This window comes from Arachis stenosperma, chromosome 3 (assembly GCF_014773155.1).
Source record: "Arachis stenosperma cultivar V10309 chromosome 3, arast.V10309.gnm1.PFL2, whole genome shotgun sequence".
Taxonomy (NCBI): domain Eukaryota; kingdom Viridiplantae; phylum Streptophyta; class Magnoliopsida; order Fabales; family Fabaceae; genus Arachis; species Arachis stenosperma.
In genome coordinates, this window is record NC_080379.1 from 62,288,045 (window position 1) to 62,306,990 (window position 18,946).

At 39.7% G+C, this 18,946-nt stretch overlaps 1 protein-coding gene across 1 annotated transcript; it reads left to right on the forward strand.

Annotated features, from left to right (window-relative positions):
• Positions 1–17,303: 17,303 nt before the first annotated feature.
• LOC130966190 (uncharacterized) lies at positions 17,304–17,888 on the forward strand. The gene has a single exon (XM_057890967.1). It carries the CDS (start codon positions 17,304–17,306, stop codon positions 17,886–17,888), a length of 585 nt encoding a protein of 194 aa, XP_057746950.1.
• Positions 17,889–18,946: the final 1,058 nt, after the last annotated feature.

The following is an 18,946-nucleotide window of genomic DNA, read 5'->3' on the forward strand; positions in this document are numbered from 1 at the left end:
TACCCCTATGTTTCAATTTGTTTAAATTTTATCCCAAAAGTTTTCGACTTACATCAATTCTACCCTTTAAATTGATGCCATTTAAATCAGTCACAAATATTAATGATGTGGCAAAATAGAGTGTCTAATGTGGCAAAGAAAGTGAAGTCCCCAAAATACCCATGTGTGAGTAACCCAAGTATACCAATTAGCTTCCTTTTTCAAACGTAACCCATTTGTCTTCCCTTTGGCACAAAGGAACATAGTCAGAGAAGCAGAGTCGCACGAAGAAACTTGGTGGGTGGTTAGACGTCTGATAAACCACTATTTTATGGTTTATCTTGTGTTTAGTTGAGTGGTTTTATCAAGTCTTTACCAACTTATTCATATGAACTGCATGATTTTACAATCCCTTCCTAAGTTTGTTCTATGGTTGAAAACTTACTTCCTAGAGATCTTTAATTTGTGTAATTCAATTCCCCTTTATACCATTCAATGCCGTGATCCGTGTGTTAAGTGTTTCAGGCTTCACAGGGCAGGAATGACTTAAAGAATGGAGAGGAAGCTTGCAAAATGGAAGGAACACAAGAAACTAAGGAGATAACCAGCGAGCATCGACGCGCGCGCGTGGCTCACGCGATAGCGTGGAATGGAGAAAATCGCAGCGACGCGTGCGCGTGCCTGACGCGTACGCACGGATTGAAGTCTGCACGAATGACGCGCACGCGTGGACGACGCGTACGCGTGACAAGGAAAATCGCTGAATGACGTGCACGCGTGACTTGCGCGATCTGCAGAAATAACAGAAAACACTGGGGGCAATTTCGGGCCGAGCTTTGACCCAGTTTTTGGCCCAGAAACACAGAATAAAGTTAGGGAACGTGCAGAGACTCAACACACATCAACACACATTCTCATTAGGATAATTTTAGGATTTTAGATCTGAATCTAGAGAGGAACTACTCTCCCTCTAGGTTCTCTTTACATTCATAGTTTATTAGTTCTATGCTTTTTTTGCTTCGAATATTAAAGAGTCATCACCTCCGTTGAAGATACTATTCTAGTTTGTTTCCTTACTTGCTATTTTATTTATTCCATATTCTTAATTCTTGTTTAAAGTGGTAATTGGATTATTTTCATGGATTATTGATATAGAGGATTCCTTTTATTTTTAATTAATTTTTCAGTCTCTATTCTATTTAATTTATTATGTCTTCTTCTTATATTTTTCTGAGTATTATATTCATGTCAATGGAGTAGATCCCCTACTTGACATGGGGGTTGATTAAAAGGAGACATTTGAGTTGGAAGACTTAAGTGAAGATTAAACTGGAAGTTGTTGGCTAGTTCTGTATTTACTAACGCTAGACCTTTCCAAGGGAGAGGACTAGGATTTGTGAATAAGAGTTAGCTCGATCACTTGACTTTCTTTTATTTAGTAAAGGTTGACTAAGTGAAAACAACAACCTTTTTGATACTACACCTAAGAGATCCCAATAGGGATAGAACTTCCAATTGATCATTCCCTCAATCAATGCCTTTTATTTAGAATATTAATAATCATTCTTAGTTTTTATTTTACAACTATTTAATTGCTCATTATTCAACTCAACTCTCTTGAAAACCCCTGATTAATAAATTAGCATTCTCTCTGCAACTCGTTGGGAGACGACTTAGGACTCATACTCCCAGTATTTTATTTCTAAAATTTGGGGACAACACTTTTAAATTGATACATGGAATCTTCATTGGTTAAGAGCTATACTTACAACGCCGTTTTCTCTATAAACTCTTGATCGGTGATTTTCCGCCACATCAATTTTTGCCGCCGTTGTCGAGGAGTTGCAACAGTGTGCTAATTTTTTGGTTGGATTTTTATTTTATTTGCACTTTATTTTATTTTATTTTATTACCATGAGCTGTATGTCTCTTTCATTGAATGACGCATTCACTACCTGATCCGACTCTACCCGTATTTGATCCTGAAATTGAAAAAACTATCTCACATATAAGACGGGCTTGGCGTTGGTTAGTCCTTTCTGAGGACAAATTGAAAATGTCATTTAATGAAGAAACAGGTTCTCTTTCTACTGATTCGGTTGATTTGAGCGCAGAGGACATGGTAGCTCCCAGGAGGATTACTCTTCAGGAGGTAGGAGCTCCAAATTTTACATTACCACCTTTCCAAGCGCGTAATCCAAATCTGGGTGCAGATATTGAACTGAAAACTGCACTAATTAATTTATTGTCGAAGTTTCACGGCTTACCTTCTCAAGAGCCTTTCAAGCACCTCAGAGATTTTCAGACAGCCTGTTCTACTGTTAGGCGTAATGGTGCGTCTGAGACTTCTATTCTGCTAGCCGCTTTTCCGTTTTCTCTTGAGGGAAAGGCGAGGGAGTGGTACTACACTCAACCTGAAACAGTTGTTACTAACTGGGATACACTCAGGAGAGAATTCCTAGAAAAATACTTTCCAGCTGAAGTTACTGGTAGACTAAGGAAAGAGATTTCAATGATCATCCAAGGCGAATCTGAGACTCTCTACGAGTATTGGGAGCGCTTCACTAATCTCCTAGACGCATGCCCCCACCACATGATTGACAAGTTGGTGTTGATCGGCTACTTCACACAAGGCATGAAGCCTCAGGATAAGACTACATTAGATGGTGCAAGCAATGGTTCCCTGAAAAAGTACAAGACCACAGATGAAGCATTGCAACTGATCGCCGACTTGGCTGAGTCTGCTCGGACTCACAAGTGCAATAGGAACAACCACCCCAAGGCCGTGGCAGTGGTTTCCTCTAGCAGCGAGAATACTGCTCTCACACAATCACTATGTGAGATGACCAACCTACTGAAGCAGATACATCTGGGCCAATAACAGTCTCAACTTCCTTTACCACAACGTAGTCAACAACTGGTTCCTCAGAGAGTATGCGGAATATGTCCCGATTATAGTCATTACACTGATAAATGTCCACAGCTCCAATATGAGGACAACACCTTGGCAGCTACTCACAATTTCTATGATTGCCCGAACCAAGGATACTATCAACAAGGCAGCAACTATAACCAAGGTGAAAACTTTAACCAAGGTTGGCAGGACAACTCCAACCAGGGTTGGAGAGATAATTCCAACCAGGGATGGAGGTACAACTATAATAGAAGAGGCAGAGACAACAATAAAAATCAGAGGTGGAATAATAACAACAGACAACAGAATCAAAACCAGCCTTACAGAGCACCTCACCAAAGACAGTCCCAAGCACCACAGAACAACCAACAGCAGAACCCTTAGATTACTTACCCCCTTCCTTTTCTAATGACGAGTTACTACACTCGATTGATCAAAGACAAAAGACCATGGAGAACAACCTCACTTCTACCTTGAACGGTCTAAACTCTACCTTGCAAGCTCTTGTCTCACAGATTGGATCACTAAATAACTCCAACAACCAGCCTTCAAACTCCAGTGGAATTCCCTCTCAACCTTTACCCAACCCCAAGGGAGGTATTAATACCATCACTTTGAGATCCGAAACCACACTGCAAGAGAGGAATTTGAAAGAGCCAAGCTCACTAGAACACACCCCAATGGAGGACATGGTTGAAGTGGAGAAAGTTGAAGAAGAAGATGAAGTGCAAGACTTGGTTAAAGAAGAAATACCTCACCCCAGGAATGAAGCACCAAAGGAAGCAGAAGCTGCAAATGGTGCCATTCCTATCCCATTTCCACACCTTACATGGAAATCCAGAAAACAGATGGAACTTGATCCCAAAATGGTAGAAATTTTCAAAAAGGTTGAGGTAACTATTCCCCTTGTTGATGTTATTCAACAAGTACTTAAATATGCAAAGTTTCTGAAAGATTTATGAATACATAAAGATAAAATTAATGAATTAGAAATTATTCCTTTAGGTAGTTCTATATCTGCTTTAATGGGAGGTATACCTGAGAAATGTAGTGATCCAGGTCCATGCATGGTCAACTGTACCATTGGAGGTGTATTATTTTCTGACTACATGTGTGATTTAAGAGCGTGTGTTAGTATAATGCCATTATCTATATATGATGCTTTAAGGCTCCCTCCCTTAAGAAGGTCGGCAGCTCGTTTTGTGTTAGCAGATAAAAGCATTATTACAGTAGTTGAAATTGCTGAAGATGTATTAGTGAGCATTAAGGAGCTCACATTTCCCATCGACTTCTATATCCTGGAAATGCCCCCTAATGACTCAGGAAGACTGTTGGTGGAGGAAATTGTGATTCATATGTTTATGTAAAATTCATTGCTCTTTCTTTCCCTGGTAATGGTGCCAAAAACATGATGCCAATACCATGGTTCACAACTATGTGTGGACATAACTCCGTTCAACTAACCAGCAAGTGTACTGGGTCGTCCAAGTAATACCTTACGTGAGTAAGGGTCGATCCCACAGAGATTGTTGGTATGAAGCAAGCTATAGTCATCTTGTAAATTTTAGTCAGGCGAATTAAACCAATTGATTATGGATTTTCTAAAATAAATAGTAAATAATAAACTTAAAATAAAGATAAAGTTACTCATGTATTTCCATGGTGGGAATTTCAGATAGGTGTATGGAGATGCTGTGCTCCTCCTGAATCTCTGCTTTCCTACTACTTCATCCAGTCCTTCTTACTCCTTTCCATGGCAAGCTGTATGTAGGGCATCACCGTTGTCAATGGCTACATCCCATCCTCTCAGTGAAAATGGTCCAAATGCTCTGTCACAGCACGGCTAATCATCTGTCGGTTCTCAATCAGGTTGGAATAGAATTCCTTGATTCTTTTGCGTCTGTCACTAACGCCCAGCCTTTAGGAGTTTGAAACTCGTCACAGTCATTCAATCCCAGAATCCTACTCGGAATACCACAGACAAGGTTAGACTTTCCGGATTCCCATGAATGCCGCCATCAATTCTAGCTTATACCACGAAGATTCTGATTAAGGAATCCAAGAGATATGCGCCCGGTCTAAAGTAGAACGGAAGTGGTTGTCAGTCACGCACGTTCATAGGTGAGAATGATGATGAGTGTCACGGATCATCATATTCATCAAGTTGAAGTGCAACGAATATCTTAGAACAGAAATAAAGAGAATTGAATAGAAAATAGTAGTAATTGCATTGAAACTTGAGGTACAGCAGAGCTCCACACCCTTAATCTATGGTGTGTAGAAACTCCACCATTGAAAATACATAAGTGAAAGGTTCAGGCATGGCCAAGTGGCCAGCCCTCAAGGTCTAAGGACTAGGCGTCCAGAGATGTCTAATACAATAGTAAACTATCCTATTTATACTAGACTTAGCTACTAGGATTTACAGGAATAAGTAATTGATGTATAAATCTACTTTCGGGGCCCACTTGGTGTATGTTTGGGCTGAGCTTGATCTATCCACGAGCTGAGGCTTCTTTTGGAGTTGAACGCCAAGTTGTAACGTGTTTTGGGCGTTCAACTCCGAGTCGTGACGTGTTTCTGGCGTTTTATTCCAGACAACAACATGAAATTGGCGTTGAGCGCCAATTTACTTCGTCAATTTCCAAATAAAATATGAACTATTATATATTGCTGGAAAGATCTAGATGTTGACTTTCCAACGCTGTTGAGAGCGCGCCATTTGGAGTTCTGTAGCTCCAGAAAATCTATTTTGAGTGCAAGGAGGTCAGATTCCAACAGCATCAGCAGTCCTTTAGTCAGCCTCCTATCAGAGTTTTGCTCAGGTCCTTCAATTTCTGCCAAAAATTACCTGAAATCACAGAAAAACACACAAACTCATAGTAAAGTCCAAAAATGTAAATTTAGCATAAAAACTAATAAAAACATCCCTAAAAGTAGCTTGAACTTACTAAAAACTTCCTAAAAACAATGCCAAAAAGCGTATAAATTATCCGCTCATCACAACACCAAACTTAAATTGTTGCTTGTCCCCAAGCATCTGAAAATCAAATAGGATAAAAAGAAGAGAATATACTATAAATTCCAAAATATCAATGAATATTAATTCTAATTAGATGAGCGGGACTTGTAGCTTTTTGCTTCTGAACAGTTTTGGCATCTCACTTTTTCCTTTGAAGTTTAGAATGATTGGCTTCTCTAGGAACTTAGAATTTCGGATAGTGTTATTGACTTTCCTAGTTAAGTATGTTGATTCTTGAACACAGCTACTTATGAGTCTTGGCCGTGGCCCTAAGCATTTTGTTTTCCAGTATTACCACCGGATACATAAATGCCACAGACACATGACTGGGTGAACCTTTTCAGATTGTGACTCAGCTTTGCTAAAGTCCCCAGTTAGAGGTGTCCATAGCTCTTAAGCACACTCTTTTTACTTTGGATCACGACTTTAACCACTCAGTCTCAAGCTTTTCACTTGGACCTGCATGCCACAAGCACATGGTTAGGGACAGCTTGGTTTAGCCGCTTAGGCCTGGATTTTATTTCCTTGGACCCTCCTATCCATTGATGCTCAAAGCCTTGGATCCATTTTACCCTTGCCTTTTGGTTTTAAGGGCTATTGGCTTTTTCTGCTTGCTTTTTCTTTTTCTTTCTAATCTTTTTTTTTTGCCATTTTTTTTCGCAAGCCTTTGCTTTTTCACTGCTTTTTCTTGCTTCAAGAATCAATTTCATTGATTTTTCAGATCATCAATAACATTTCTCTTTGTTCATCATTCTTTCAAGAGCCAACAGTTTTAACATTCATAAACAACAAGATAAAAAATATGCACTGTTTAAGCATTCATTCAGAAAACAAAAAGTATTGTCACCACATCAATATAATTAAACTAAATTCAAGGATAAATTCAAAATTCATGTACTTCTTGTTCTTTTGAATTAAAAACATTTTTCATCTAAGAAAGGTGAAGGATTAATGGAATTATTCATAATTTTAAGGCATAGTTACTAAACACTAATGATCATGAAGTAGAGACACAAAACATAGATAAACATATAATATAAAAACCGAACAGCAGAGAAATAAGAACAAGGAATGAATCCACCTTAGTGGCGTCTTCTTCTTGAAGGACCAACAATGTCCTTAAGCTCTTCTATGTCCCTTCCTTGCCTTTGTTGCTCCTCCCTCATTGCTCTTTGATCTTCTCTTATTTCATGGAGAATGATGGAGTGCTCATGATGTTCCACCCTTAATTGTTCCACATTGTAGCTCAAATCTTCTAAGGAAGTGTTGAGTTGTTCCCAATAGTTGTTGGGAGGAAAGTGCATCCCTTGAGGCATCTCAGGGATTTCTTGATGATGAGCTTCCTCATGCATCTCTTGAGATCCGTGGAGGGTCTCTCTTGCTTGCTCCATCCTTTTCTTGGTGATGGGATTATCCTCTTCAATAAGGATGTCTCCTTCTATGATAACTCCAGCTGAGTAACATAGATGGCAAATAAGATGAGGAAAAGCTAGCCTTGCCGTGTTGGAGGACTTATCGTCTATTTTGTAGATTTTATTGGAGATGACTTCATGAACTTCTACTTCCTCTCCAATCATGATGCCATGAATCATGATGGCCCGATCCACAGTAACTTCAGATCGGTTGCTAGTGGGAATGATGGAGCGTTGAATGAACTCCAACCATCCTCTAGCCACAGGCTTGAGGTCCAGTCTTCTCAGTTGAACTGGCTTGCCTTTGGAGTCTCTTTTCCATTGAGCTCCTTCCACACATATGTCCATTAGGACTTGGTCCAACCTTTGATTAAAGTTGACCCTTCTAGTGTAGGGGCGTTCATCTCCTTGCATCCTGGGTAAGTGGAATGCCAACCTCACATTTTCCGGACTAAAATCTAAGTATTTCCCCCGAACCATTGTGAGATAATTCTTTGGACTCGGGTTCACACTTTGATCATGGTTCCTAGTGATCCATGCATTGGCATAGAACTCTTGAACCATTAAAATTCCGACTTGTTGCATGGGGTTGGTTAGGACTTCCCAACTTCTTCTTTGGATCTCATATCGGATCTCCGGATACTCATTTTTCTTGAGTTTGAAAGGGACCTCAGGGATCACCTTCTTTTTTGCCACAACATCATAGAAGTGGTCTTAATGGCTTTTGGAGATGAATCTTTCCATCTCCCATGACTCGGAGGTGGAAGCTTTTGTCTTTCCTTTTTCTTTTCTAGAGGATTCTCCGGCCTTAGGTGCCATTGATGGTAATGGAAAATAAAAAGATTATGCTTTGACCACACCAAACTTAAAATATTGCTCGCCCTCGAGCAAGAGAAAAAAGAGGAGAAGAAGAAGAAGAAGAAAATATGGAGGAGAAGGGGGAGTGTAGGTTTCGGCCAAGGTAGGGAAGAGGGGGTTGTGTTGTGTGAAAATGAAGTAGAATGGAGGGGTTTATATAGGAAAAGGGGGGAGGGTAGGTTCGGCCATTTAGGGTGGGATTGGGTGGAAAAGTGTTTTTGAATTTTGAAGGTGGGTGGGGTTTATGGGGAAGAGTGGGTGGATGTGAGTGGTGAATGGGTAATTGGGAAGAGAGATTGAAGTTGTTGGGAAGTGTGTTTTGGGGAAGAGTGTTATAGGATTAGGAGGTAAGGTGGGAATATGTTAGGTGGGGATCCTGAGATGATCCTATGGGGTCCACAGATCTTGAGGTGTTCCTGTGGGGTCCACAGGTCCTGAGGTGTCAAGGATTTACATCCCTGCACCAATTAGGCATATAAAATGCCTTTGCACACCATTCTGGCGTTTAAACGCCGAGATGATGCACACTCTGGGCGTTCAACGCCCATGTGTAGCATGTTTCTGGCGTTGAACGCCAGTCCCATGCTTGTTACTGGCGTTCAGCGCCAACTTTCCTCAAGGCACATTCCTGGCGTTCAAACGCCAGGATGTTGCTTGTTTCTGGCGTTCAGCGCCAGATTCATGCTCTGTTCTGGCGTTGAACGCCAGTTTGTCCTCCCTCCAGGGTGTGATTTTTCTTCTGCTGTTTTTGATTCTGTTTTTAATTTTTATATTTTTTTCGTGACTCCACATGATCATGTACCTAATAAAACACAAAATAACAATAAAATTAAAATTAGATAAATAAAAATTGGGTTGCCTCCCAACAAGCACTCTTTTAATGTCATTAGCTTGACAGTGGGCTCTTATGGAGCCTCACAGGTGATCAGGTCAATGTTGTATAGTCCCAATACCAAACTTAGAGTTTGGTTGTGGGGATGTAACACCAAACTTAGAGTTTGGTTGTGGCCTCCCAACACCAAACTTAGAGTTTAACTGTGGGGGATCTTCTTGACTCTGAACTGAGAGAAGCTCTTCATGCTTACTCTCTTTTGTCATAGAGGGATGGCCATGTGCCTTAAACACAAGGTAGTCCCCATTTAATTGAAGGACTAATTCACCTCTGTTGACATCTATCACAGCTCCTGCTGTGGCTAGGAAAGGTCTTCCAAGGATGATGCACTCATCCTCTTCCTTCCTAGTGTCTAAGATTATGAAATCAGCAGGGATGTAAAGGCCTTCAACCTTTACTAACACGTCCTCTACTAATCCATAAGCTTGTCTTAATGACTTGTCTGCCAAATGTAATGAGAACAAGGTAGGTTGTACCTCAATGATCCCCAGCTTCTCCATTACAGAGAGTGGCATAAGATTTATCCCTGACCCCAGATCACATAGAGCTTTTTCAAAGGTCATGGTGCCTATGGTACAAGGTATTAAGAACTTGCCAGGATCTTGTCTCTTTTGAGGTAAAATTTGCTGAATCCAGGTATCTAGTTCACTAATGAGCAAGGGAGGTTCACTTTCCCAAGTCTCATTACCAAACAGCTTGGCATTCAGCTTCATGATAGCTCCTAAATATTGAGCAACTTGCTCTCCAGTCACATCTTCATCCTCTTCAGAGGAAGAATAGTCTTTAGAGCTCATGAATGGCAGAAGGAGATTTAATGAAATCTCTATGGTCTCTATATGAGCCTCAGATTCCTTTGGATCCTTAATAGGAAACTCCCTCTTGCTTGAGAGACGTCCCAGGAGGTCCTCCTCACTAGGATTTTTGTCCTTCTCCTCCCTTGTGCATTCGGCCATATTGATCACATCAATGGCCTTACACTCTCCTTTTGGATTTTCTTCTGTATTGCTTGGGAGAATACTGGGAGGAGTTTCAATGACTTTCTTACTCAGCTGGCCCACTTGTGCCTCCAGATTTCTGATGGAGGATCTTGTTTCACTCATGAAACTGAAAGTGGCTTTTGACAGATCAGAGACTAAATTTACTAAATTAGAGGAGCTTTGTTCAGAATTCTCTGTCTGTTGCTGAGAAGATGATGGAAAAGGCTTGTTATTACTGAGCCTATTTCTTCCACCATTATTAAAGCCTTGTTGAGGCTTTTGTTGACCCTTCCATGAGAAATTTGGGTGATTTCTCCATGATGAGTTATAGGTGTTTCCATAAGGTTCACCCATGTAATTTACCTCTGCTATTGCAGGGTTCTCAAGATCATAAGCTTCTTCAGAAGCTGCCTCTTTAGTACTGTTGGATGCAATTTGCCATCCATTCAGACTTTGAGAGATCATGTTGACTTGCTGAGTCAACGCTTTGTTCTGAGCCAATATGGCATTCAGAGCATCAATTTCAAGAACTCCCTTCCTCTGAGGCGTCCCATTATTCACGGAATTCCTCTCAGAAGTGTACATGAATTGGTTATTTGCAACCATGTCAATGAGTTCTTGAGCTTCTGTAGGCATTTTCTTTAGGTGAATGGATCCACCTGCAGAATGGTCCAGTGACATTTTCGAAAACTCAGATAGACCATAATAGAATATATCTAATATGGTCCATTCTGAAAACATGTCAGATGGACACCTTTTGGTCAGCTGCTTGTATCTTTCCCAAGCTTCATAGAGGGATTCACGATCCTTTTGCTTGAAGGTCTGAACATCCACTCTAAGCTTGCTCAGCTTTTGAGGAGGAAAGAATTTATCCAAGAAAGCCGTGACCAGCTTATCCCAGGAGTCCAGGCTATCTTTAGGTTGTGAGTCCAACTATATTCTAGCCCTGTCTCTTACTGCAAAAGGGAAAAGCATGAGCCTGTAGACTTCAGGATCTACTCCATTCGTCTTAACAGTCTCACAAATCTGCAAGAACTCAGTTAAAAACTGGTAAGGATCTTCAGATGGAAGTCCATAAAACTTGCAGTTCTGTTGCATTAAAGCAACTAGTTGAGGCTTAAGCTCAAAATTGTTGGCTCCAATGGCAGGAATGGAGATGATTTTTCCATCAACTTTGGACGTTGGTTTTGTGAAGTCACCAAGCATTCTCCTTGCATTATTGTTGTTGGGTTCGGCTGCCATCTCCTTCTCTTGTTCGAAAATTTCTGAAAGGTTGTTTCTGAATTGTTGTAATTTAGCTTCTCTTAGTTTCCTCTTCAGAGTCCTTTTAGGTTCTGGATCAATTTCAACAAGAGTGCCTTTTTCCTTGTTCCTGCTCATATGACAGAGAAGAGAAAAAGAAAAAAAGAAAGAGGAATCCTCTATGTCACAGTAAAGAGGATCCTTATTATTAGTAGAAGAAGAAAGGGGAGAAGAGTGAAGAAGAATGGGTTCGGATTTTTTTTAGATGAAGATAGGTGAAGAGAAGTGTTAGTAAATAAATAAATAGAAGAAGAGAAGAGAGGGAGAATTCGAGGGGTTAGTAATTTCGAAAATTAAAGATAAGATATAATTAAAATTAAAAATTAAAACAAAAAAGAATTTTTGAAAAAGAGATGAGATATTTTCTAAAATTAGAGAAGGAAAAGTAGTTAGTTTGTTTTGAAAAAGATAAGAAACAAACACAAAGTCAAAGAGTTAGTTGAAAAAGATATTAAAATCAAATTTGAAAAGATAAGAAGATAAGGAGTTAGATAAGATATTTTAAAAGCAAATTTTGAAAAAGATAAAATTTTGAAAAAGATAAGATAAAAAGATAAGATTTTTTTAGGAAAAAGATATTTTGACAAAGATTTAAATTTTTAAAATTAAAATTAATTACTTAACTAACAAGAAACTAAAAGATAAGATTCTAGAATTTAAAGATTGAACCTTTCTTAACAAGAAAGTAACAAACTTCAAATTTTTGAATCAATCACATTAATTGTTAGTGTAATTTTGAAAATTTGATATAAAGATAAGAAAAATATTTTGAAAATAATTTGAAAAAGATTTTTGAAAATTTTCGAAAAACAAAGATAAAATTGAAAAGATATGATTTTTGAAAAAGATTTTGAAAAGATAAGATTTTTGAAATTGAAAAATTGACTTGACTTGTGAGAAATAACTAATTTTAAAAATTTTTGACCAAGTCAACTCAAATTTTCAAAAATTTGGAGGGAAATAAGGAAAAGATATTTTTTTATTTTTGAATTTTTAAAGATGAGAGAGAAAAACATAAAAATGACCCAAAGTATGAAAATTTTGGATCAAACACATGATGCATGCAAGAACACTATGAATGTCAAGATGAACACCAAGAACACTTTGAAGTTCATGATGAACATCAAGAACATATTTTTGAAAAAAAAAATTTTGATGCAAAGAAAACATGAAAGACACCAAACTTAGAAATCTTTAATGCATGGACTCTAACAAACAAAAAATGCATATGAAAAACAACAAACAACACAAAACAAGAAAACATCAAGATCAAACAAGAAGACTTGTCAAGAACAACTTGAAGATCATGAAGAACACCATGAATGCATGTTTTCGAAAAATGCAAGTAAAATTTTTAAAGCATGCAATTGACACCAAACTTAAAAATTGACTCAAGACTCAAACAAGAAACACAAAATATTTTTGAGTTTTATGATTTTATTAATTCTTTTGGATTTTTATTAATTTTTTCGAAAAAAATTTTTGGAAAAACGAAAAAGAAAAATTTTGAAAAAGTTTTTTAAAATATTTTTTGAAAGGAATAAAAAGAAAATTACCTAATCTGAGCAACAAGATGAACCGTCAGTTGTCCAAACTCAACAATCCCCGGCAACGGCGCCAAAAACTTGGTGGACGAAATTGTGATTCATATGTTTATGTAAAATTCATTGCTCTTTCTTTCCCTGGTAATGGCGCCAAAAACATGATGCCAATACCATGATTCACAACTATGTGTGGACACAACTCCGTTCAACTAACCAACAAGTGTACTGGGTCGTATAAGTAATACCTTACATGAGTAAGGGTCGATCCCACAGAGATTGTTGGTATGAAGTAAGCTATAGTCATCTTGTAAATCTCAGTCAGGCGAATTAAACCAATTGATTATGGATTTTCTAAAATAAATAGTAAATAATAAACTTAAAATAAAGATAAAGTTACTCATGTATTTCCATGGTGGGAATTTCAGATAGGTGTATGGAGATGCTGTGCTCCTCCTGAATCTCTGCTTTCCTACTACTTCATCCAGTCCTTCTTACTCCTTTCCATGGCAAGCTGTATGTAGGGCATCACCGTTGTCAATGGCTACATCCCATCCTCTCAGTGAAAATGGTCCAAATGCTCTGTCACAGCACGGCTAATCATCTGTCGGTTCTCAATCAGGTTGGAATAGAATCCCTTGATTCTTTTGCGTCTGTCACTAACGCCCAGCCTTCAGGAGTTTGAAACTCGTCACAGTCATTCAATCCCGGAATCGTACTCAGAATACCACAGAAAAGGTTAGACTTTCCGGATTCCCATGAATGCCGCCATCAATTCTAGCTTATACCACGAAGATTCTGATTAAGGAATCCAAGAGATATGCGCCCGGTCTAAAGTAGAACGGAAGTGGTTGTCAGTCACGCGCGTTCATCGGTGAGAATGATGATGAGTATCACGGATCATCACATTCATCAAGTTGAAGTGCAACGAATATCTTAGAACAGAAATAAAGAGAATTGAATAGAAAATAGTAGTAATTGCATTAAAACTTGAGGTACAGCAGAGCTCAACACCCTTAATCTATGGTGTGTAGAAACTTCACCGTTGAAAATACATAAGTGAAAGGTTCAGGCATGGCCGAGTGGCCAGCCCCCAAGGTCTAAGGACTAGGCGTCCAGAGATGTCTAATACAATAGTAAACTATCCTATTTATACTAGACTTAGCTACTAGGGTTTACAGGAATAAGTAACTGATGTATAAATCCACTTCCGGGGCCCGCTTGGTGTATGTTTGGGCTGAGCTTTATCTATCCATGAGCTGAGGCTTCTTTTGGAGTTGAACGCCAAGTTGTAACGTGTTTTGGGCGTTCAACTCCGGGTCGTGACGTGTTTCTGGCGTTTTACTCCAGACAGCAACATGAAATTGGCGTTGAGAGCCAATTTACGTCGTCAATTCCCGAATAAAGTATGAACTATTATGTATTGCTGGAAAGCTCTGGATGTCTACTTTCCAACGCCGTTGAGAGCGCGCCATTTGGAGTTCTGTAGCTCCAGAAAATTCATTTAGAGTGCAGGGAGGTCAGATTCCAACAGCATCAGCAGTCATTTGTCAGCCTCCTATCAGAGTTTTGCTCAGGTCCCTCAATTTCAGCCAGAAATTACCTAAAATCATAGAAAAAGCACACAAACTCATAGTAAAGTCCAGAAATGTGAATTTAGCATAAAAACTAATGAAAACATCCCTAAAAGTAGCTTGAACTTACTAAAAACTTCCTAAAAACAATGCCAAAAAGCGTATAAATTATCCGCTCATCAACTGTCATCAATCCTGCTTGGAAGACCATTCCTGAAGACTTCGAAGTTCAAGTTGGATGGATTCTCAGGAACTTACTCCTTTCAGATAGATGGCAGAGCAGTGAGTTTCAGTTTGAATGAAGCTATGAAGCACCCTCCGGAAGACCATTCTATCTTCCAGTGCGACATCATTGATGAAACTGTAGCTGAAGTTCACCAAGAAGAAGTAGAAGAGAAGCACTTGGAGCAAGGTCCAAGTGTGGGGACACCCTCTGAACATAATGAGGACACTTTGCCATTATCAATAACCCCGGATAATCCAGAGCCTAGCCATGAGCAGAGATCGGAATTGAAACCCCTCCCTCCACACCTCAAGTATGCATACCTTGAGGATAATCAGAAGTTCCCAGTTATCATTGCAAGGGAACTCACTTCCCAACAGGAGGAGCAGCTGCTCAGTGTGCTGAGACAACATAAGAAAGCGATTGGGTGGAGTTTGGCGGAAATAGTAGGCATCAGCCCTCAAGTCTGTGAGCACAGAATATTTTTAGAAGAGGGATCAAAGCCTGTCCGTCAACCCCAAAGAAGACTGAATCCCACGATCTTAGAGGTTGTCAAGAAAGAAGTAACCAAGCTACTTGAAGCAGACATCATCTACCCCATTTCAGATAGCGAATGGGTCAGTCTAGTACAAGTGGTGCCCAAGAAGTCTGGGGTCACAACAGTAAAGAATGAGCATGGAGAGCTCCTGACAACTAGAGTGCAGAATTCATGGAGAGTTTGTATTGATTACAGGCGTCTCAACCAAGCCACTCATAAGGATCACTATCCCCTGCCATTTATTGATCAAATTCTTGATCACTTGTCAGGTAAATCCCATTACTGCTTTTTAGATGGTTATACAGGCTATTTTCAAATTCATATAGCTCTTGAAGATTAGGAAAAGACTACTTTTACATGTCCATTTGGGACTTATGCTTACAAGAGAATGCCTTTTGGCTTGTGCAATGCACCGGCTACTTTCCAAAGGTGCATGATGAGTCTTTTCTCTGATCTTATTGAGAATTGTATGGAAATTTTTATGGATGATTTTAGCGTATACGGTGATTCTTTTAGCCTTTGCTTAGATAGTTTATCTAGAGTAATAGACAGGTGTGTTAGTTCAAATCTTGTATTGAATTTTGAAAAGTGTCATTTTATGGTAAAACAAGGGATTGTTCTAGGACATGTTGTCTCTCATACTGGTATTTCTGTGGATCTAGCAAAGGTAGATGTCATTTCTAGTTTACCTTACCCCTCTTTTGTGAGGGAAGTCCATTCGTTCCTTGGCCATGCAGGTTTCTACAAGAGATTTATTAAGGACTTCAGTAAGGTAGCATTACCTTTATCCAGACTACTGCAGAAAGATATTGAGTTTGAGTTCAGTGAGGATTGCAGGCAAGCATTTGATAAATTGAATATCGCCCTAACTCAAGCTCCAATTGTGAGAGGACCAGACTGGAGCCAGCATTTTGAGATTATGTGTGATGCCTCCAACCATGCAGTAGGAGTGGCACTGGCTCATCGCGAAGGTAAGGATCCTTTCATAATAGCTTATGCGTCTAAGACTTTAGACGCTGCTCAATCTAATTACACTACTACTGAAAAGGAGCTTCTTGCTATTTTTTTTGATCTGGATAAATTCCGAGCCTATTTACTTAGTACTAAGGTAGTAGTGTACTCGGACCATGCAGCTCTAAAATATTTATTAGCTAAAAAAGAGTCCAAACCAAGGTTGATACGGTGGATACTGTTGTTGCAAGAATTTGACTTAGAAATTAAGGATAAGAGTGGTAACCAGAATTTAGTGGCAGACCAATTGAGTCGCCTTGAGCACATTAAGGATGACTCCACTCCTATCAATGATGCTTTTCCATTTGATAGCTTGCATGCAGTATCTGAAGTAGCTCCTTGGTATGCACCTGTAGCTAATTATCTAGTTAGCCATACTTTCCCTCCCAATTTTACTAAGCAACAAAGAGACAAGCTAAAAAGCGAGTCCAAATATTATATATGGGATGATCCATATTTGTGGAGGTGTGGTGCTGACCAGGTAATTAGAAGGTGTATACCTCTATCAGAATTTCAGTCCATTTTAGAGGCCTGCCACTCTTCTGAGAGTGGAGGACATTTTGGCCCTCAAAGGACAGCTAGAAAAATTTTAGACTGTGGATTCTGGTGGCCTACTGTTTTTAAAGATGCTGCTATATTTTGTAAATCTTGTTCCCCATGCCAAAGGTTTGGTAATATATCCAAGAGGGATGAGATGCCTCAACAGATTATGCTTTTCTATGAAATTTTTGATGTTTGGGGCATTGACTTCATGGGTCCAATTCCAAACTCTAGTGGTTACCTTTATATACTGTTAGCTATAGATTATGTTTCTAAATGGGTGGAAGCAATTCCTACCCATACTGATGATGCTAACACTGTTGTTTCCTTTGTTAGAAACCATATTATCTGTCGCTTTGGATCACCACGAGCAATCGTGAGCGTCCAAGGCACTCACTTTTATAACAGGAGACTAACATGATTACTGAAGAAGCATAGGATTATTCACAAAGTAGCAACATCTTATCATCCCCAGACCAATGGGCAAGCAAAAGTGTCTAACAGAGAGATTAAACACATTATGGAGAAGATAGTAAAGCCTCATAGAAAGGACTGGAGTGCCAGGTTACAAGATGCGCTCTGGGCATATCGAACAGCATACAAGACACCCATTGGGATGAGCCCCTTCCACTTAGTGTATGGTAAGGCTTGCCACCTTCCAGTAGAAGTGGAACACAAGGCCTTCTGGGCTATAAAGGAATGCAACATGGATTTTAAGGAAGCTGGTGCTGAAAGGAAGCTGCAACTAGCAGAATTAGAGAACCTTAGCCTAGAAGCATATGACAACTCCAGGCGGTACAAGGAAAAGATGAAGGCCGTCCATGACAAGCACATTAAAAGGAGAGAATTCAGACCAGGGGAGTTAGTTCTTCTTTACAACTCCAGACTGAGGCTTATGCCAGGCAAACTGCGATCAAGATGGGAAGGTCCCTACAGAGTAGAAAAAGCAGAGCCATACGGAGTTTTTCACCTGCGTCATCCTTCTAGCTCCAAATTTATTAAGGTCAATGGACACCGCCTAAAGCTTTATCATGGTGAGAAGATGAAGGATCACAAAGAGCTAGAGGTCTTCCTCCTAGAAGACTCACCAACAGAAGCAGAATGAGCCTAAAGACCGTCCAACTTAAGGACGTAAAAGCAAAGTGCTAGGTGGGAGACAACCCACCATGGTATGATCGTTCCGTTTCAGTCTTCATTTTATTTTCATTTTCTACTTTATTTTTTCTTAGTAACTCTTCTCATAATCTCTGCACATAGTCTACATTGGCATTCGTATTCTGCATAAAAAAAGGAGTAAAAAGCACGCAACGCACAAGCGTCGCTGACGCGTACGCGTCATATGTGCTTTCGTAACACAAAGAAAAGAAGCAGAGAAATATGCGGGAGCTTGGCTAGAGGCGTGCCATAGGCACAAACACGCCCACACAAACGCGTCCCAGATGCGTCTGCGTCACTTGCAAAATCAGCCTTCCACGCATGTACGTCACTCACGCGCACGCGTGACCCTGCGATATCGACGTAAAATAAGTGTCTGGCAGAAAGTTATGATGGATTATGGCTGGAAATGTGCTGGAAGCACCAGCCCCATCACGTGAATGCATGCCCCACGCGTCCACGTCATTATTCAAGTAGAGGCCATTCACGCGTGCGCGTCACCCATGCGCACGCATCATCCTAAATTTTGGCAATGTACGTATGAATCAGCGACTTGTGCGTGCACGATGCTGCTTTCGCACCAATAGCACAAGTCAGGTCACGCGTCCGCGTGACCCACACGTCCACGTCAACTGAAATTATCACAAACCACACGACCGCATGCCCCACGCATCCACGTCACATGCGACGCACAACTTATCCAGATCAGTGCCAGATATCTTATCTTTTCTTCCCCAATCCTACTTTCTCTTATCCCTTCTTATTTCTTTCTTCTCCCTTCTTCCTTCTTTATTCTTTCTCACTTTTCACTCTCTCCTCCCTTATTTTTCACATCCATTATCAAGGTTCTTTACTTTTTCATTATTCTTTTTCTTTTTATTTTCTTCTTCCTTTTTCCTTTTTCCTCTCATTATCTTCGTTTTCTTTTTTCTTTCTTTTTTTTTATATTCTTTTGATTGGTGTTAGAAATTTAATTGGGTGCTTGTTTTCTTCTATATTTTGCTTGTG

What these genes read in the sequence shown, in the direction of transcription:
- LOC130966190 (XM_057890967.1), top strand. Translation starts at nt 17,304, where the DNA reads ATGGAGAAGATAGTAAAGCCTCATAGAAAGGACTGGAGTGCCAGGTTA.